The sequence below is a fragment of the Linderina pennispora genome (assembly GCF_002104995.1).
Source record: "Linderina pennispora strain ATCC 12442 chromosome Unknown DL89scaffold_1, whole genome shotgun sequence".
Taxonomy (NCBI): Eukaryota; Fungi; Kickxellomycota; class Kickxellomycetes; order Kickxellales; family Kickxellaceae; genus Linderina; species Linderina pennispora.
The window spans coordinates 2,017,374-2,036,463 of record NW_024468249.1 but is presented as its reverse complement, the minus strand read 5'-3'; the positions used below and the strand labels follow the sequence as shown (position 1 = coordinate 2,036,463).

Genomic DNA, 19,090 nt, shown 5'->3' with positions numbered 1-19,090 from the left:
CCAACTTTCAACAACTCTATGCATTTCTAGACATTTCATCTACTGTATTCTGCACGGCTACTTCGGATGCTTTCTGGCACGAGTCGCCGAACGACCGTATACTAGACCGAGAAACACGACTCTTGTTGATGCCAACAAGCGCCAGAATGGGATGAATGTGAAGGCCTTGCCCCAGAACGAGGTGCGTAGCCAGAAATTGTGCGGAAACGCGAGGTCTCTGCCGCCAGACTTCCACTCGCTCTCTGGCCTGCTGTAAGGCGGAAAACGTACGCAATCAACCTGAGCTGGTGGGAACCGCAGGCTGTTCTTCAGCACCGAACGGTGGTGAGAGAAAGTGTCGAACGAATACTTGCCCATGTACCTGCCGACGCCTGAGGGGCCAGTGCCACCGAACGGATAGTGGTGTGCTGCCATGTGCATGTATGCATCGTTGGCCACTGCGCCTCCAGAGCGCGTATTGGAAATGATGTATTCGGTAGTCTTGGAGCTACCGAACGCATAAAGTGCCAAGGGCTGGTCGTGCGAGTTGATATAGTCGAGTGCTTCGTCAAGTATGTCGTAGGTGATGATGGGCAAAACCGGTCCAAAGATCTCGTCGCTCAGTAGTGAATCCTCTGGGCGGACACCATCGACCAGTGTCGGAGGAATATAGCGGTCGGCCTGGTCAGGCCCGTCGTCGCATGTGTTGAGAATATCACCCGTGGTGTTGTTCAAGAGTGCCATGATGCGCTGCCAGTGGCGGTCATTAATAATGCGTACATAGTCTGGAGACTGCTGGGGTGTCCTGGTGTAGGCATTTTCGATGTAGTTCATGCAGAGAATCGAGCAGCCTGTCCTTGACAGCCCGATGTACTAGCATATAGTCGACGCCGACACATGTCTGGCCAGCGTTGGTTAGCTTGCCCCACATGATACGTGCAGCAGCGGCCTCCAGGTCCGACACATCGCTGTGCACCACCACCGGCGACTTGCCACCGAGCTCCAGAGTCACGCCCGCCAGGTGTTCAGCAGCAGCCTTGGCCACGATCTTGCCCACCTTGCCGCTGCCCGTGTAGAAGTAGTGCTCGAACCGCTGCTTTCAGCAACTCAGTTGTCTCGGCAACACCGCCTTGCACCACACGTACTACCCTTGGATCCAAGTACTCCGTCACAAGGTCCCCAATAGCAATAGCTGACTGGACCGCCACATCCGACGGCTTCAGAACCACCGTGTTGCCGGCGGCAAGAGCACCGATAAGCGGAACCAAATTAAGTCGTGCTGGGAAGTTCCACGCACCGATAATCACCACAGTGCCCAGCGGTTCCTTGCGCACCTCCATAGAGCTCATCAAAAACGCAGTCTGCTCGCTTGCCAGCGGGTGCTTATCTGGCCGGGCCCATTTGTCTATATACCTTAGAAACTGTCCGATCTCATACTCGACTGGTCCGAGGTCGAAAAACCTGCTTTCCTGAGGGGAGCGACTCATGTCCATGGCAGATGCGTCCAAAAGAATCTGCTCGTGCTCGCGTAAACCACGCAGCAGCGCTTGAAGCTGCTGCTTGCGAAAGTTGATATCGCGCATGGTCCCACTAGCAAAGCTGGCACGCATATCCTGTACTATGGCGCCGATACTGTCGATGGGTGTAGTGGGCAGCTGGTCCACTATCGAGCGGTCAGTGATGATAGTATGCTCCTTGCTCATGGTTCCACGTTACATATATGGGCGATATTGCAAGAAAATAGAAATGGGAGGAGATGGAAGTTAGTGTCGGGGATAGAAAGCAAGGCCAAAGGGCCAAATAGCGGTTTTCCTGGCTTTTGAGCCATTCAGAAAAAGGGGTGCTCCAATGATGTCGCTTCGCCTTGTCCTAAACTCTTAGCTGGAACATTGTTTTCAGCATTGTTGTTGACAAATGGCAAAGCAGACAAGCGGTCCAGGCACTATTACTGTGAATTTCTCTCCCCTACGCAGTGGGCAACCGTGTTGCTGCCATACTCCAACAATGTCCATATACAGAAAGTCCCTTGTGGGACTTAGCCCCTATTTCTGGCTTCGAGGTTGAGAAACACTGAGCGCATGATTTCATGATCCTGGATACGGTGGATAGTGTGACTGGCGAGCTATAAAAAGAAGGATCGAGCTTCTTGAGAATCTGTGCCATCTGGGCTGAGAATAGCTATACGGCTTGACTGTGCACGCTTTTCTGATTTGCAAAATGTGGCTGCATACCATGTTGGTATCTGTGTTACCGGTCGCCATTCAATACCGCCGACATATTCTATTCCATGAATTTTATGCATGACACATTCCGCTTACATTTCAGCACATGTTATACACGTATAGCAAGCAGGCAGGCTCAATGAATAACATACTTTAAAAGTACTCATTTGCTATTGCTGACTGGTATGTGTGGCAGCATACCCGGCTTATCAGCACCGTTGAGCTGCCCTGCAGCAGTTCCTTGGTGGCTCAGCAGAGCAGTTCTTGATCTGTATTTTTTGCTCTTATCTCTTCAATCTCCAACGAATGACTCTACCTACACATTTTTGAATTAGCCTCCCACACTGCTGTTCTGGGTGTCCCTCACTCGATAAGTGGTTGCAGCTCAAGTGGGGCTGGAAATATGCTCCAAACATGTATATGTCAACAATGAATGGCTCCGCCCCGTGGTCAGCTCACTTTTTTTTGCTGCAGAGCAGATTGCCATGCGGTGCTCTGCCATTGTTCATTTCAGCCATTTCGTTGTTTTTCTCTGCGAAATGCAAGAAGCTTTGCTCCGGATCAGCGATAAGTGTCTATCCCGTGAGACGGGAAAAGAGGCGGGGAAGAGAGGAAAAATACACCAGCCTCCGGACAGAAGACACCTTCTGGAGCCATATAAAAGGGCAAGCAATCTGGTCTGTCTTCGAACTCGCTAGGAATGACACTGGAGTTGGGTGGAACAACTTGCCAGTTTAGAAGCTGGGAGCCACCTAACGGATGACGGTAGGTCGCCTAACATCAAGTCCTGCCACGGGACTACATGGCTCACTCCAGTGGGCCTCCTCATTAAAGCAGCTATTCACCTACCAGTGGTGGGGCGTCCTCTTTATGGACATTCCGCGGTGTCACTGTGGGTCACTTGAGGCAATAGAATACTCAAAGCGATTCAGATGCCCAGTGTGTGTTGAACGAGTGGGCTTGTTTCTCAATAAATTATCCTCAAACCATTTCTCTGTGTATATAGTAAGCAATGAGTATCTTTGACAGAGGCTCACACGTTGTCGGTGTTGTCTTTAGTCATATCACGGCCATACTTCAAGCTGCTTGCTAAAGTGCTGACTGAATCTATCAAGCGCCATAGCGGCACAAATGTGAACATTCTGCCCAGCACCGTTGTCCGCAGCCAGTAGTTTTGTGGAAACGCCACGCCAGCGGCATCCTGCTTCCACTCGTTCTCAGGCCCTGTAAACGGGGGGCTGCGCACCGAATCTATTGCAGGCGGCGGCAGCGCCAGTGGCGCCTGCAGCACTGTGCGGTGATTCGAAAACGTATCGAATGAAGCCTTGCCCATATATCTTCCGATTCCTGAGGCGCCGACGCCGCCAAACGGGAAATTGCTCGCTGCCGAGACAAACATGGTTTCGTTGGCAACAGCGGTGCCGGACCGGGTGTTTGTGAAAATGAACTCGGTTGTCTTGGAGCTGCCGAATGCGTAGAGCGCCAAGGGCTGGTCGCGCGAATTAACAAACTGCAGGACTTCGTCGAGCGAGTCGTAGGTGATGATGGGCAGGACAGGCGCAAACAGCTCGTCCACCATCAGCGGGTCGTCGAATGCGACGTTATCGACCAATGTTGGTGGGATATAGCGGTCGCTCTGATCCGGCCTATCGTCGCAGACCTGCAGAACTGTTCCAGTAGTGGCACTGAGCAAATCCATGATGCGCTGCCAATGGCGGCGGTTGATGATGCGTGCATAGTCGGGCGACTTGTGCGGGGTTCGGGTGTAGGCGTTCTCAATAAAGTTTTTGCACAGCTGGACGAACCGATCCTTGACCACCCGGTGCACCATCACATAGTCAGTGGCCACGCACGTCTGGCCGGCTGTAGTCAGCTTCGACCACATAATGCGCATTGCAGCGGGCCCCAGATCCGCCACATCGTGGTGGACGATGGCAGGCGATTTGCCGCCCAACTCCAGTGTCACGCCCGCCAGATGCTCCATGGCGGCCTTGCCGACAAGCCTGCCGACTGTGCCGCTGCCGGTGAAGAAGAAGTGGTCGAATCTGTGCCTCAGCAGCTCAGTGGTCTCTGCCGCCGCACCCTGCACTACACACACCACATTCGGATCCAAAAACTGTGCAACAAGGTCCTCTACTGCCACTGCCGTACATGGCGCCAGCTCCGACGGCTTCAGTACCACGGTATTTCCTGCCGCCAATGCGCCAATAAGCGGCAGCAGGATGAGCCGCAGCGGGTAGTTCCACGGACTAATAATAAGCACAGTGCCTAGCGGCTCCTTGCGCACCTCCATAGAGCTCATCAGGAACACCGGCTGCTCGCTGCCAAGCCTGTACTTGTCGGGCCGGGCCCATTTGTCTATGTCTTTGAGGAACTGGCCGATCTCGAATATGACCGGTGCGATCTCATAGAACTCGCTCTCGGTCGGCGGCTTGCTGAAGTCTGCAGCAACTGCAGCGGCCAGCTGGTGCCGGTGCCCGCGAATGCCTTGGAGAAGCGATTGCAGCTGCTGTTTGCGGAACGACATGTCACGCATGGCACCTTGGCTAAAGCTCGCCTTCATGGACTCGACGGCTGTGCTAATGGCGTCAAGTGGCGTGTATGTGAGCTGGCGCTCACCAGCATACGCGTACACAGAAGCGACCTCGATATTCATAGTGGTTATGGAAAATAAAGTTCATGAGGTTAAGGCGGTGAGAGAGGGAAGGTGTCCAAGTCACTGCCCATGCTCGAGAGAGAAAAACATAAAGCCTGGCAGGAATGGACGAGCGCAGCGGCCCTTTCAATTGTTGCCCATACGTATAGTAGCGCAGAGCAGCAGCGGATAATGCGCCATCTATTGGCGGACAATCAAATAGACCTTGGTAGCAAAATATTTGCGGTGCCAAGGAACGCCCCCACCCCCTTCCCACCTTGCAGGATGCAATATCCTAAGGCTAACACCGAGATACAAGTTCATTAGTACCGACTTTGAACAAGAGAGTTGAGAAACGAGATTAGGCTACTGCTTGGAAGCAGGCTTGGCAGCCATGTCGCGCCCCTTCGCCATTCCGCGCAGCAGCGGTCCAACGGACACCATCAGCCTCCACAGCGGCACCATCGTCAGCAGCTTGCCCCAGAAGGAAGTGCGCATCCAGTAGGTGCTGGGGAAGACTAGGCCGAAGCCCTTGGGCTTCCACGCGTTCTCCTCGCCCTGGTAGGGCGGGAACCGGAGCGAGTCGACGCTAGGGGGCGGGAAGGCAATAGCCTTCTTGAGCACCGAGCGGTGGTGCGAGAAGGTGTCGAACGAATACTTGCCCATATATCTGCCAACACCCGAAGGACCGGTGCCGCCGAACGGGAAGTTGCCAGCGGCCAGGTGGAAGACGGTGTCGTTGGCAAGGGCGCCGCCGGAGCGCGTATTAGCGAACACGTACTCGTTAGACTTGTCGCTGCCGAACGAGTAGAGCGCCAGCGGCTGGTCGTGTGAGTTGACGTAGCCGAGGGCCTCGTCAAGCGAATCGTAAGTGATGATGGGCAGGACGGGGGCAAACAACTCATCGCTCATCAGCGGGTCGTCGAAAGAGACATTGTCGACGATGGTAGGTGGGATGTAGCGGTCGTTCTGGTCCGGCTGGTCATCGCAGGTGTGCAGCACCGTGCCCTTGGTGCTATTCACGAGCGCCATGATGCGCTGCCAGTGGCGGTCGTTGATGATGCGCGGGTAGTCGGCAGACTTCTGCGGCAGGCGGCCGTAGGCATTCTCGATGTAGTTCAGGAACAGCTCAATCAGCCTGTCCTTGACAGAGCGGTGCACCAGCACATAGTCGACGCCGACGCACGTCTGGCCGGCGTTTACCAGCTTGCCCCACATGATGCGCGTGGCCGCCGGGCCCAGGTCCGACACGTCCTCGTGAACAATTACCGGCGACTTGCCACCGAGCTCCAGAGTCACGCCCGCCAGGTGTTCAGCAGCAGCCTTGGCCACGATCTTGCCTACCATGCCGTTGCCCGTGTAGAAGTAGTGCTCGAACCGCTGCTTCAGCAGCTCCGTAGTCTCGGCAACACCGCCGTGCACCACACGCACCACTTCCGGATCCAGGCAGTCAGTCACCAGGTTCTCGATGGCGCGTGCCGAGTTCGGCGCCAGCTCCGACGGCTTCAGAACCACGGTGTTTCCGGCTGCCAGAGCACCGATAAGCGGCAGCAGGATGAGCCGGATCGGATAGTTCCACGGGCCAATAATCACCACAGTGCCTAGCGGCTCCTTGCGCACCTCCATAGAGCTCATCAGGAATGCAGTCTGGTCGCTCACCAGCGCAGGCTTGTCGGGCTGCGCCCACTTATCCATGTTCAGCAATGCCTGGCCGATCTCAAACTGCACCGGCAGAATATCGTAGAATATGCTCTCCTGCGGCGCCCGTCCAAAATCTGCTGTGATCGCGTCGGCAATCAACTTCTCATGCGCACGCAGGCCGGCCATCAGTGCCTTCAGCTGCTGCTTGCGGAACGAAATGTCGCGCATTGTGCCCTTCTTGAAGCTGCTGCGCATATCCTGCACGGTCGTGCTGATGGCGTCGATAGGCGTGTAGGTCACGATGGTATCGCTCATTGTTGTGTCCTAGAATAAGGGGCGATTGTGAGTAAGCTGATGATTCACGGGCCAAGCTACTGCTGCATCGGCAGCACCGTGGGGAGAGAGAGGCTGCATGGTCCCCAAGAACGACAGTATCCGGCTTCATTACCTTGGTGTTGTCTGTGTAACCGAGAGTTTCCCAGGGAATAAAAGGGGTCTGAAAGGGGGGGTCGCTTCTAGCAAATACAAGATTACAGTAAAAAGAAGCTCAGGCTGAATGCGATAGCCAGAGACAAGGGGCGCTAAGGGGACGATAGCCGACCAAATAAAGCTTGTACGGCCGGTAACTGGACGTTGTGCACGGCTTTGTTCTGGCTCAGTCTGTTTCGCCAAGCTAATCCAAAAACAACGGCAAGATCTCAGGATCCACTTGCAATGCGCTTTCTTTTTGCGGACTTTGCTCAAGCATAAAAATGCACCAGCAGGTGAAAGGGACAGGCGATTGGACGCTCAGACAGTTCGGCCTAGTGTAGCGGCATGTGAATCCCGGTAGGCTGAACCGACGTCATCTGAAGACCGCCGGACGGTGCGGGCAATTTGCGAGACCTAACACGCCCCGGCGGCCGCTTGTTAATCACAGCCTGGTGATCGGCTGAAACATCAGTCGGGTGGAAACCAGGGGATCAGCGACAAACACCAAAAGCGGGAGTGGCCTGCTTGAGGTACACGTACTATTCGGTACAGCATATATTGCGCCAGACTGTAGGTGGATTTATAATAGCCTCTAGTGCCAATAATACAGCGCTGCGTGAATGTATTACGCAATACCACCAGCAGCTTGGGGAGCTAGCAAAAAAGAAGGTTCACACGGTGCATAGAGTCCCGCAGTCCTGATAGCAAATTGCGAATGGCCTGGGAACATAAACATCGCCGTTCCCAGGCCGGGGAGGCGTATAAAAGCGCCGCTCGCTGGCCGCAGCCCACCAGGCTCAATTCCTTGTTTTTCCCGCTAGTTCGCGTATTTTTCTACTAATTTCCTAAACCATGATACTACGCTTCGCGCTTCGCAGTCTTCCTGCCTCTGTTCTGTTTATGGCCGCCCTGGGCGCGCGCATCTTCACGCCCGAGGACCTGGTGCAAACCAACCGATTCAGCGGTTCGGTGGCAGTCGCACCCGACAGCCACGCGATCGCATACGTCCAGACACACTACTCCATCGACACCAAGCAACAGACAACCGAGCTGTTCGTCCAGACGCTGGGCAGCAGGACACCAGTCAAGCTGCTCACGTCATCAGCTGACTCACGCCTCAGCCCCAAGCAGCGCATCGACGCTCCCAAGAGCCTGCAGCCCTCGCAGCCAGTGTGGCTAGGCACCAATACCCTAGGCTTTGTGTCGGCAAATGAGCAGACCGGTGGCTCCACTCTGTACGCGGTGGACCAGCAAGGCGCGCAGTGGACCAAGCCGCGGCCGGTGGCCGAGTTCCCGGTGGCCATCGGGGACGTGCAGTACCATCTGGCAGCGGATGTGCTGGCATTCACGGCCGAGGTGCATAATGCCACGCAGTCGCTGGAGGAGTCGGCGCGGCTGGACGAGCTGGAGGGCGAGCGCGCCGACTCGGGCAAGGCGTACGAGGACCTGTGGATCCGCCACTGGGATACCTTTGTGACCCCGCGGCTGCCGCAGATCCACACGCTGTCGCTGAATACTGCTACCAATGCCACGCGCAGTGCGTCGAGCCGTGCCCGCAACATCATCCGCGACACCAAGGCGACGGCCGCCTGGAGGCCAGCAATTCGTTTGTGTTTGCACCCGACGGCAAAAAGGTCGCCTTTGTGGCCAAGAAGCCCGGCGTCGACTATGCATACCGCACCACCAGCTTCGTCTATCTGGCCGATGTCGATGGCTCCAAGGCCGAGCCCATCAACGAGGGCGCGACAGGTGCCAGCGACAGCCCTGCATTCAGCGCTGACGGCTCCAAGATTGCGTTCCTGCAGATGACCGATCCCAAGTACGAGTCGGACCGCAATCAGATCAAGATCTATGACACTGCCGACAAGTCTATCCACGACGTGGCCCGCGACTGGGACCGCTCGCCGTCGCAGATCCTGTGGGCCGACGACAAGACTCTGCTGGCCGTCTACAACGACTGGGGACACAACCGCCTGGCCAAGATCGACATTGCCTCGGGTGCTGTGACGCCGGTGGTGTCCAGCCACTCCGTTGGCTCAGTGCAGGCGCTGCCCGGCACCGACCGCCTGCTGATCGACTACAGCGCGCTGGACTCGCCGACTGACCTGTACACAGTCAAGGTGGAGTCTAACGAGCTCGACCGCGTAACCGAGCTCAACCCGCAGTTCCGCGAGACCATCTACCTGTCAAAGCCACAGGAGCTGAAGCTCACCGGCGTCGACAACTCGACCATCCACGGCTATCTGCTGCAGCCGCCCAACTTCGACCCCGCTAAGAAGTACCCGCTGGCCTTTTTGATCCATGGTGGCCCGCAGTCGAGCTTCACCGACAGCTGGAGCAGCCGCTGGAACCCGAACATCTTTGCCGCCGCTGGCTTCGTCACCGTCGCGCTGGATCCCCAGGGCTCCACCGGCTACGGCCAGGAGTTCACCGATGCCATCCGCAACCAGTGGGGCGGCAAGCCGTTCCAGAGCCTGATATCTTCCCTCGACCAGCTGCTGGAGCAGTACGAGTACATTGACCGCGACCGTCTGGCTGCACTTGGAGCCTCATACGGCGGCTACATGATCAACTGGATCAACGGCCACACTGACCGGTTCCGCGCTCTGGTCAACCACGACGGCATGTTCTCGACTATCAGCAGCTACTACAGCACCGACGAGCTGTACTTCCCCGAGACCGAGTTCGAGGGCGTGCCCTTCGACGACAAGGCCCGCGAGAACTATGAGCAGTGGTCGCCTGAGCGCTTTGTCAAGAACTGGAAGACCCCCACTCTGGTCATCCACAGCGAGAAGGACTACCGCCTGGTTGTCAGCGAGGGCATCAGCGCCTTCACTGCTCTCAGGCGCCAGAATGTGCCTGCCCGGTTCCTGTACTTCCCTGACGAGAACCACTGGATCCTGAAGCCCGCCAACTCGCTGCGCTGGCACCAGGAGGTCCTTGACTGGATCACCACCTGGACCAACGACGAGGCCAGCACTCCGCAGAAGCCCAAGTTCAAGGTTCAGTCCGAAAACTAAATGTCTCTTGTTTCCCTTTATCTGTCTTGCTCATGGTGGGTTGCTTTCGCTTTTTTAACATTTTACCTTGTATCCTAAAAATACATTGCTTTCCACCTTTCATCCTGAGCATAAATGCGTGCAGAACGGCTAGAGTACCAGTTTCTGTGATTGCCAACGCATTTAAAACCCCTTCTGTGGAAGCCATGTCCACAAATATCTGTGGGCTGGTTGTTCGCTCGGCTAGACGCGCTTGTGGTTTTCTTTATGTATCAAAGCGCCGCTCTATACTGCTTGTCGTTAGAGGGTCAAAGGGTGTGCAAATATACAGCAAGTCTGTGCACATTTCGTTAAATTGATCTGTTTGTTCCATACCAAAATTTTGTGAGCGACATGCTGAGAGCGGCTAGCAATATGTAATGGAGTGTTCACAGAGGTAGGAATAGCAAAGGCTCTACTGGAAGGCTCAATCACACCCCTCTAGTTACTACTATGACGCCGCATTCTGGTACTGTAAACAAATGTGCCGCTGTTGTGTTGGTGAGTGCTGATATGCTATGCACTTATATTACTTACTACCAGGAGTGCCATTGACAGAACCTCGCTCGTAGATTCCATTGACCCCAGAGCCTCGAGACACTTCAATACCGCTATGAGTGACACCAAGTCCATTTACCTCTTGGCTCAAGGGAACCCAGCGACGCTCCTTTTCTCAATGTATTTTTTGATCCCATTTTATTCCATAAAACTCATGTTTGCCTACCCTGCCACAGGGTTCATAGTACTTGATACAATCTCAGGTACAGTGGTTTGGATGTGTATGTCGGAGATGTCACCGACCGATGGTGTCTCCTTTGCAATACTTTCTGGGCTAGAGTTTGGAACCAGATTGAGGAGGATGCTATCAGTAGCAGGTTCTGAGGAGGTAATACCCTCTCCAATCAAGTCAACATCAGCAACCAGGCTATCTGAAACTTGGTCTGCTGTGGCCTCTCCTGTAGTTGAACCAACGACGACAGCTTCGGGATCGGGAACACCATCATCTGTGGACCCATTGCTGCTAGAAAACCCATGGACCTCAAGTGAATCAACGCTGCCAGTGTCAACATCAACAGACTGCGTGTCTCCATTGGAAGTCGACACCGTCTCAGATGCTGGCTCTGCATCTTCAACCCCGTAATCCGTCTGAGTACCATCCAAACTCCAGTTTTCGCTATCAGGCCTCGACTCCATGGCGCCTGGTCTTTCTTTGTTATCTGTCGCTGACAATTCTGGCTACTACGAGCTCATCCACCGCTTCGCTATCGTATGCCTCATCTGATTCATGGTCAGTGGCTGTTGTGGGCTCGATAGCAGAATCAATGTCACTCCCTGAGCTCAATTCGCCAGTAGTAATTGGGAGCACCCTTGACTCATCATCAATAACTTCGACGGTGCTGCCTTGATCAGTTTCTTCCGATGCTTCACTCTGTGATTCCTCTTGTGCTTCAAAATCCACCGGCCCCTGGTCGCTATTAGATACCAGCTTGGTGTTGGTGTACATCGCAATCCAATCAAGGACAACGGCATGCCATTGTAGAGAGTTGGCCGGCCGCAGGACCCAATGGTTTTCATCAGGGAAGTATAAGAAGCGTGATGGTACACCGCGGCGCTGCAATGCAGCAAATATCGAAATACCTTCAGTGACGGGCAGCCGGTAGTCCTTTTCACCATGGATTACTAGAGTCGGTGTGTTCCAGCGGCCAACATAGCGACGTGGATCCCAGCGCTCATAGGTTACCATACCATCGACATCCCAAGGCAAGCCTGACTCATGCTCATCAAAGCCAATCTCGTCGGTCGAAAAGAAAGTGCTGTAGGAAGAGAACTCTCCATCGTGGCACACATACGCCTTGAATGGTGTTGTCTGTCCAAGCATCCATGTGATCATGTAGCCGCCGTATGAGGCACCTAGTGCAGCCATCCGGCTTGTATCAATGAATGCGTACGTTCGTGTTACATAGTTCAGCCCTTTCATCAGGTCTTCAAATGGGTATCCGCCCCATTGAAAGCGCACAGCATCAGCAAACGCCTGACCAAACCCAGTCGAGCCGTGGAAGTTGATTTCGACAACGACGAACCCCTGGTTTGCAAAAAGTATTCTGGTTCCAGCGCCAGCTCCAGTGGTTTCCTGATGATCCGTATGGACCGCCGTGGATGATGAATGCCAGCGGATAGGTCTCGGTCATGTTGAAACCGTATGGCCGGTAGAGAACACCCTGAACGCGGTCACCAAGTGCTCCAGTAAAATAGAACCGGGTTGGCGGTGACATCCACACCATGCTGAGGACATCGGTGTTGAATGTCGAGATGATGTCGGTGTGGATTCCCGAGTCACTAATAGTCAATTTCGCGATCTCATTTGGGAACTGTGCCGTGTTGTGCATGTATAGAATCGAGCCATCAGCGCTCTCAAGTGGTGTCTGCACAGTTCCGTCGGTTGTCAATTGCTCCAGATTGCCTGTCTCAACACCAAGACGATACAGCCTTGTATCACCCTCCTCCTCGACCACAATGAGTAGGTGCTGGCCAGACTCGGTGAACTGGATACTGTCTGGGCTTAGCGACCACTGGGGCACAAGTCGCTTGGTTTCCGCATTGGCAGTTGAATACAGTATGACCTGGTTCTGGTCGTTGCCGTTGTTTGGGCGTGGCATTTGTAGCCAGGCAATATAGGCGCCGTCAGGAGAGAACGTCGGGCTCGAGCAGCCACCAATAGCCTGGGGATTGAGGCTGAGGGGCTGTGCCTGTCCATCACCGCCCACTGATACAGTAAAGATGTTTGCTCTGGTTGACCACGCCTCGTCACGGCCAGGGATATTGGCTGAGAACACTATTTTTTGGCCGTCCTTTGAAAACGAGTAGTCGTAGGGCTCCAGGCCCCAGGAGCCAGGATACGATGATACAAGATTCTGCGGATCAGCAGTAGCCTCGTACAGGCCATTTCTCTTGCCCAGCGGCAAAGCAAAGAGCTGCGACTTTGTGCCATCAAGCCAGGTATCCCAGTGCCGCACAAATAAAGTGTCGTACACTTTGCCATGTGCAGGCGCTGAGCTGATAGAGGCAAGGGTTTTGGCAGTTTCCTCGAGTCCCAGGCCCTGAAACACCGATGCAGTGAATGCAACGACGTTTGTGGCTGGGCTGTAAATCAAACCACCCACTGACGTGCTGAAGTTTGTGAGCTGGTACTGATTGCCAGTGTCGACATTGACAATGTAGATGTTGGACTCTGATGCGTTGTTTCGTTTGGCAGTGAATGCAATGTTGCTCTCATCGAGCCACACTGGCTCATCGTCAGATCCATCGATTACAAACTCAGTCGCATTACGCACGTTTGCTGGTTCGGCAATATCGATGAACCGGATATTGCTCGCCTCTTGATCACCGTCAATGGTGTATTTGTAGAAAGTGAAGGCTGCGCGTCTCTTGCTTGGAGATACAGCTAGTGACTGTACGCGGTTCAGCTCTACCATGATCTCGGGTGTGAACCTGTCCAAAGTGCTCCAGTCGGGGATCTTCTCGATCTCACTGGTAGTATTTGCCAGTGGCTCATATTCGTCGCTATCATCGACATATGGAATGTGTAGTGGCTGCTCTGGCTCCTCGGGCTCTAGGGGCAGGTGGCGGCGGCATGTTGTTGGAGCCTGCGACTGCTACGTTAGTAGCGCCAAATGTATTGAAAATGATCTGTCGCACACCACGCAGAATGTCAGCAGCGATATTGGCAGTATCATCAAATGCATTGTGGTTGTTTACGGAGGGGATGAGCTCTGCAGCAGACGTGGCCAGCGCTGGATGGCTCTGGGGTAATTGTAGCAGACTCGATGTAGCTGAAATACTTTGAATATAGTGGGCCATTGGACTAATTGCGGCAAGATATTGTTTGAGAGCTCGTGGAAGTACGAGTGCGCAACTGACCCAAGGGCCAAAGATGCGATGCCAACAACCTGCTTTATGAACATTGCGCTGACCTCGCTAGGGATGTCAATGCCACTTGAGGTGGTTAAATATATAGGGAAGAAAAGAATAAAATAATGTCGCTGTGAAGCAAAAAGGCACTGCAAACATTCCATCTACAGCAAGCGCTACGCCCTCAGCTTTATATATGGCAAGTGGCATGCGCAAAAAGGCTCTTACTAAAGCAGACAGTAAAGATACCCAGGTGTGCTGAGGCCCTATGCACCCCAAAGAGAAATAGGCAGTAAACCGAAATAACAGCCTCGCCAATTCCACGCAAGCTCTTTGGCTAACAAGCCAATGTCCCTCTACTGCCTCCAGCCCATGCACTTACTTTGGCACAACGTGTACCTTCTTGATCTTCAGGTAGTATACAGCAGCGAATGCGTCATCAGAGTGCGTAACCACCTCTGTCTCATCCAGCACAATGTGCTTCTTGAACAGCGGGCAGTCCAGAGTGAACGACTCGAACTCGCCGCCCTCGCCGCACGGGTGGATGCCAAACTTTTTATGCAAATCAAGCAGCTTTGGCGTCATCTCCCCTAGCGTCTTGCCCAGGTCAGGCTTGCCGAGACCCAGCGCTGCAACTTTGATCAGGACCGCGTCAACCTTGCTGTCGACCATCTCCTGGAGGAGCTCAACCTGGTCACGGTGCCACAGGTATGCCAGCATGGTGAGCCCGAGGCGGTCGCACACATGCTGCACGCGGTTCGCCTGGTAGCTCGAGAAGATCGCACCCACGCTAACGCCCTTGACATCGGGGTGGTGCTGCTGAACCTCGGATAGCAGAGCAAACAGGTCTTCGGTCTCGTCGTCCTTGGTCAGCTCGTAGTCCAGCTCCTGCGTCACGGGCTTACCCTTGATCTCGCGGTGGTAGAGCGGCAGGTCCATGCAATCGGCGATGGTGTGCACGGCGTTGTAGCCGACAGTCTGGAACAGGAAGCTGTCGAGCTCGTCTGAGGAGCTCTCGGGCGGGTGCGCGTGTGCCAGCGCGACGATCTCGTGCCCGTCCTCGACACACTTCATCATGTTGTAAGTGCTGTCCTTGCCTCCCGAGACCAAAGCGACGACCTGCATTGTTGTGAAATGCTGAATTGCGAGTATGTATTGACGAATCGTAAACAGAGAGACAAAGGCCACGCAATCGAGTAGGAAGGCAAAATTTTTCCATCGATCGCATGCCATTGACAGGTTCACGAGCAGGATTGAAGCTCCGGCTTTGACCGAGTAGGGAGGGGGCTCAGCAGCCTACTCGGCCTGCATCATCCGCCGGTACTTGAGCTGGTCCTGCTGCATTTCGAGCATGACGCGATACTTGCGCTCATGGATGTCCAGGACACCCGCATCTGTGGTGGGCCGGATCACGGAGCCGTCGCCAGTCATTGCCGCCATAGCATTCCACAGGATCCTGCGAATGGTCCGACGACTTTGGCTTGGCTGCAGTATAGCCCAGGATGGCACTGCCCAGTACCACTGCGCTGTCAACGAACCGCGGAACCACCACCTGGGCGCCAGGTGACATCGGCAAGGATCTGCGTGAACACGGCTCCCTGCGACAGTCCGCCCGAAATAAGCAGTTCAGTGACCCGCTGGCCACCAGCAGCAACCGCCGAGTCGAGGATCGCGCGCGTGCCATACGCCAGTCCACAGATGCACGCCAGGTACCTCGCAGCCAGCGCCTCGATGCTATCTGGGTGTGTCAGCGTCTCGCCGACAATCGAGCCACGCATGGACGGGTCGGCTAGAGGAGCACGGTTGCCGTGGTGGTCAGGCAAAAAGTGCAGCGATTTGACTAGCTTTACTAGGTGCGATTCTGGGACTCCGTTCGATGGCGTGCAGGCTACAGCAAGGCCGGTCAGCATGCTGTCGAGAATCTCATACACAGATTTGCCGGTCTCTTCACTCTGCCTTGCCAATGGACCGTATGCTGAGTGCGAACGCACCACATAGTCGATTAAGCTGCCAACGGCGCTCTGCCCGCCTTCCAGCATGTACCAGCCCGACAGCCCGACACTGTAGTAGGGACCCCAAACACCCGGCACCAGCACTGGCTTGCGGCTTGCTAGCAGATGGCAGGCCGATGTGCCTGCAATGATGGCCAGCCGCTGGCCTGCCAGCTCCTGGTTGCTGCGGTCCAACTTGTCGTCAGAAGATCCGCTGGCGATGGTGCCAAACCATCCGGCATATGCATCGATGACTGAAGCACCAACTGGCGTTCCAGGCGCCAGCCCTAGTTCTCGGGCAGCCTTGGCCGACAGGCCATTTGCCAACCGGCTCACCTGCCTTGAGCACAGTCAGAGTACTGTCGGACAAGCAGCCGCCGATCTTTGCCAAACCTGTCGCTGGACAATATCGTCCCAGCCCCGCCGCTGCAAACACCCTCTCATCCCATCCCACGCCGTCCTGAGCAGCGTCCGGCTGTGCAGGTGTAAATAACCACTTGCACGCCAGCGAGCAGTTCGATCTTGCCTTGCACCCAGTTGCCCGGAACGACAGGTAGTCTGGCAAGTCAAAGAACTCAGCGCGTGCCCAGTCCTCATCCCGTCCTGCCTTGGCAAAGTGCGACTTGACCCAGGCGATCTTGGGCAGCTCCATCTCGACCGACACTTTGCCGCCGACGTATTTCAGCACATTGCGGCCCGATGCGTTGATGAGCTCAGCTTCATGCTTAGCGCGATGGTCGCACCACACGATAATGTTCCACCTCTGGTCGCCAGTCGTGCTCAGGCTTACAGGGCTCGTCGGTTGCAGTATCCTAGCGCTACCAGCGAGCATGTTGCGTCCATGCCAATGCCCTTTCACCTGGTCATGCGAGAATCCCGGGATCTTAACCTTTGCTTGTTTAAGCGCCTCTTGCACGCAGAAGCAGATAGCTTGCCAGATGTCCTCGCTGCTCTGCTCGTAGTGCTCTGCTAGTGGTTGGTGCATCTGGATACTGCGCTTACACATCGCAACCAGTTCGCCTGTGCTGGTGAACATGCCAGCGCGTGCTGAATACGAGCCGACGTCGATGCCAACGAAATACTCCATTATTAATGCGAAAGCTGAGGTCGAGATAACTGTAGCAATAGAGAAAGCAAGGTGTAGGGAGCAAGAGTGGAGCCGGTCTGTGCGTCCTTTTATTGCCGACTTTCGGGTCAGGGGAGCAGCTTATTCTGGTGTGCGGCATGATTCACGCGACCTATGTCAGGAACTGGTCAGCCTATTGCTCAGCGAGCCAGCCATTAAAAAGCGCAGTCACTTTTGGTGGCTACTGTTTAGATATCGATGTTGCCATGACAGTCGCATTTGGATAACTAACACGATACGTGGGGTATGGAGGGTTGCTTCAATATGGCCGTATTATGCTCGCTTGTGATGCCAGCGTGCGATATGTGGATAGTATTTCCTCCTGTGGACCATCAGTAATCCAGCTCATCGTGGCTCTCACCACCCGATCCACTGTCATCACCGCCAGCCGAGTATGCAACCGGCCGCTGCGCGACTGGCACACTCGCCAGCGATCCCTTAGGCAGCTGCACGACGCCTGACTTTGCCAGCCTAATCTCTAGCGACTCTGTCGAGAACTTGTCGCTATTTCCAAACTCCTCGAATCCAACCAGCCGATCGACACAGCTGCCATTACGGATAGCCAACAGGCATGGCAGCGTACGCACCTGGAATTTGTTCACCAGGAATGGGCACTTTGTCGCATCAATGCCGGCGAACTTGGTCTCGAAGTGGATGCGGTGCCAGGACCTGCAGGTGCTTGTCCATGATCTTGCACCGTGCAAACTGCGTGTGTGTGAAATGCACGATAGCCATCTTCTCGGTACCCATCAGCTTCACCATGTCTTGCTCTTTGGTGATAATGGTGTAGGTGCCGTGGCCTCGTGCGCGTAGCTCGCGCGCAGTGTCGATCTCATGCTTTAGTTGCTCTAGGCGCGCTTCGCGGAATCGCTCGAGCTCCGGGTCATTCTCGAGTTCGGCCAAAAGCTCGTCGTCTGAGAGAGCGTCGTCGTCGCTGTCCAGTGCACGCCGTGCGGTCTCTTTGATCTTGGTGTCCATGGTTTGTGAGGGATGTGATGCGAGCTGTGACAGCACGTCCACACCCTCCACAGCCATTGCCCATGCGATATCGATTCGAGATCCTCGCATTACTTAGGGGGATTTCTCGACACTCACTTCTGTTTCATACATTTTTTGCAAGGCCAGGACACAGTAAAAAGGCTAGTATCTAGAAGGTCTTTGCGCACTTGCGCTTCTCGACAATCAGCGTCTCGGGGTCCTGCATTTCCTCCCATGACACTGGGACCATGGTGTTGCCATCACTGCTCTGCGCAAACACCACGCCGTGCTCGTTCTTGGTCGTCGACAAAAAGTAGGATCTCTGGTCGCCCAGCGAAATAACTTCTGCGCGAATAATATCGCCGGGCTTGAACGACTCGACCATCACCACCGTGTCCTTCTCGGTGGCCCGGATGTCCTGCACACGCACCATGCCCAAAAAGTCCTCCTGGCAGGGGACAGGTCCCACCATCATGATCGCGACCGATGCCGCGCGCGGGTTGATCCGCACAACACGGCCCAGCACCTCGCAGCCGACCACAGGGATTGCGAATTTGGCATTGTCCCGCTCGACATATAGCACCGGCTTGCCAGCTGCGGCCTCCTTGCCGTCGTCGACTGGTGGGCTCCTTGGTCTTTCTTGTGCCGAGGATCGAAGAGTAGACCATGCCGTTGCGCACATATGTTCCGATTCCAGCTTCGTACTCCTGCGCCAAGCCCAGGCGCCGTCCGGGCGTTACAACAACTGTCTGTCCAGGGGCCGACATATCTTTTGTTAAAGGGCTGTGTATTTTGGAGGGGTAAAATCTGTTGTGCGAAAGACGACAAAAAATTCCAGATCCCAACCGCTTAAAAAATCACACTCGAAACTCTTGCGAGCATTTGGGCATTGTCGAATTTATGGCAAAAAAATTGCTGACGTCCCAGACAGGGTAGAAACCGCTTAAGTGCCATCTCTTCAGATATACTGCTTCACATCCTCCAGCGCGACCTTCATCTCCTTGGCCTCGGGGTCCAGCGTGCACCCGTTCTGGAACGCATACGCAGCCTGCTGGCACCTGCCGAGCCCCAGCAGCGCCCGGCCCATGCGGAAATGGCCC

At 54.9% G+C, this 19,090-nt stretch overlaps 9 protein-coding genes across 9 annotated transcripts; 2 read left to right on the top strand and 7 right to left on the bottom strand.

Annotated features, from left to right (window-relative positions):
• Positions 1–57: 57 nt before the first annotated feature.
• DL89DRAFT_290020 (aldehyde dehydrogenase) lies at positions 58–1,682 on the bottom strand (the record flags this gene model as incomplete). The annotated part of the gene is made up of 4 exons (XM_040890031.1): positions 58–240; positions 280–774; positions 869–1,063; positions 1,104–1,682. The coding sequence occupies 4 exons, from the start codon at positions 1,680–1,682 to the stop codon at positions 58–60; spliced, it is 1,452 nt and encodes a 483-aa protein (XP_040747672.1).
• Positions 1,683–2,806: 1,124 nt separating this feature from the next.
• Positions 2,807–4,944, bottom strand: DL89DRAFT_264319 (aldehyde dehydrogenase). The gene has a single exon (XM_040886201.1). The coding sequence runs from the start codon at positions 4,855–4,857 to the stop codon at positions 3,235–3,237; it is 1,623 nt and encodes a 540-aa protein (XP_040747671.1). The 5' UTR covers positions 4,858–4,944; the 3' UTR covers positions 2,807–3,234.
• A 258-nt stretch (positions 4,945–5,202) lies between these two features.
• Positions 5,203–6,792, bottom strand: DL89DRAFT_273764 (aldehyde dehydrogenase; the record flags this gene model as incomplete). Its single annotated transcript, XM_040889102.1, has 3 exons — positions 5,203–5,310; positions 5,356–6,456; positions 6,496–6,792. 3 exons carry the CDS (start codon positions 6,790–6,792, stop codon positions 5,203–5,205), a joined length of 1,506 nt encoding a protein of 501 aa, XP_040747670.1.
• A 1,008-nt stretch (positions 6,793–7,800) lies between these two features.
• Positions 7,801–9,968, top strand: DL89DRAFT_319986 (uncharacterized protein; the record flags this gene model as incomplete). Its single annotated transcript, XM_040891175.1, has 2 exons — positions 7,801–8,497; positions 8,527–9,968. 2 exons carry the CDS (start codon positions 7,801–7,803, stop codon positions 9,966–9,968), a joined length of 2,139 nt encoding a protein of 712 aa, XP_040747669.1.
• A 452-nt stretch (positions 9,969–10,420) lies between these two features.
• DL89DRAFT_16693 (uncharacterized protein) lies at positions 10,421–11,226 on the top strand. Its single transcript, XM_040883738.1, has one exon. It carries the CDS (start codon positions 10,600–10,602, stop codon positions 11,125–11,127), a length of 528 nt encoding a protein of 175 aa, XP_040747668.1. The 5' UTR covers positions 10,421–10,599; the 3' UTR covers positions 11,128–11,226.
• A 3,047-nt stretch (positions 11,227–14,273) lies between these two features.
• Positions 14,274–15,020, bottom strand: DL89DRAFT_273763 (diphthine--ammonia ligase; the record flags this gene model as incomplete). Its single annotated transcript, XM_040889101.1, has 1 exon — positions 14,274–15,020. The coding sequence occupies one exon, from the start codon at positions 15,018–15,020 to the stop codon at positions 14,274–14,276; it is 747 nt and encodes a 248-aa protein (XP_040747667.1).
• Positions 15,021–15,191: 171 nt separating this feature from the next.
• DL89DRAFT_290015 (Pentulose kinase) lies at positions 15,192–16,973 on the bottom strand (the record flags this gene model as incomplete). The annotated part of the gene is made up of 3 exons (XM_040890030.1): positions 15,192–15,380; positions 15,434–16,173; positions 16,223–16,973. 3 exons carry the CDS (start codon positions 16,971–16,973, stop codon positions 15,192–15,194), a joined length of 1,680 nt encoding a protein of 559 aa, XP_040747666.1.
• A 371-nt stretch (positions 16,974–17,344) lies between these two features.
• Positions 17,345–18,017, bottom strand: DL89DRAFT_319983 (thioredoxin-like protein; the record flags this gene model as incomplete). The annotated part of the gene is made up of 2 exons (XM_040891174.1): positions 17,682–18,017; positions 17,345–17,656 (listed from the first exon to the last, which is right to left on the bottom strand). Exons 1-2 carry the CDS (start codon positions 17,988–17,990, stop codon positions 17,345–17,347), a joined length of 621 nt encoding a protein of 206 aa, XP_040747665.1. The 5' UTR covers positions 17,991–18,017.
• Positions 18,018–18,109: 92 nt separating this feature from the next.
• DL89DRAFT_264317 (uncharacterized protein) lies at positions 18,110–18,748 on the bottom strand. Its single transcript, XM_040886200.1, has 2 exons — positions 18,610–18,748; positions 18,110–18,584 (listed from the first exon to the last, which is right to left on the bottom strand). The coding sequence occupies exons 1-2, from the start codon at positions 18,656–18,658 to the stop codon at positions 18,160–18,162; spliced, it is 474 nt and encodes a 157-aa protein (XP_040747664.1). The 5' UTR covers positions 18,659–18,748; the 3' UTR covers positions 18,110–18,159.
• Positions 18,749–19,090: the final 342 nt, after the last annotated feature.

Excerpts from the sequence above, each read along its gene's own strand:
- DL89DRAFT_264319 (XM_040886201.1), bottom strand. The coding sequence starts at position 4,857 with ATGAATATCGAGGTCGCTTCTGTGTACGCGTATGCTGGTGAGCGCCAG.
- DL89DRAFT_16693 (XM_040883738.1), top strand. The coding sequence starts at position 10,600 with ATGAGTGACACCAAGTCCATTTACCTCTTGGCTCAAGGGAACCCAGCG.
- DL89DRAFT_264317 (XM_040886200.1), bottom strand. The coding sequence starts at position 18,658 with ATGGTCTACTCTTCGATCCTCGGCACAAGAAAGACCAAGGAGCCCACC. Across the intron at positions 18,585-18,609 it reads AAAGACCAAGGAGCCCACCA|CTGGCAAGCCGGTGCTATAT; the intron begins GTCGACGACGGC and ends AGGAGGCCGCAG.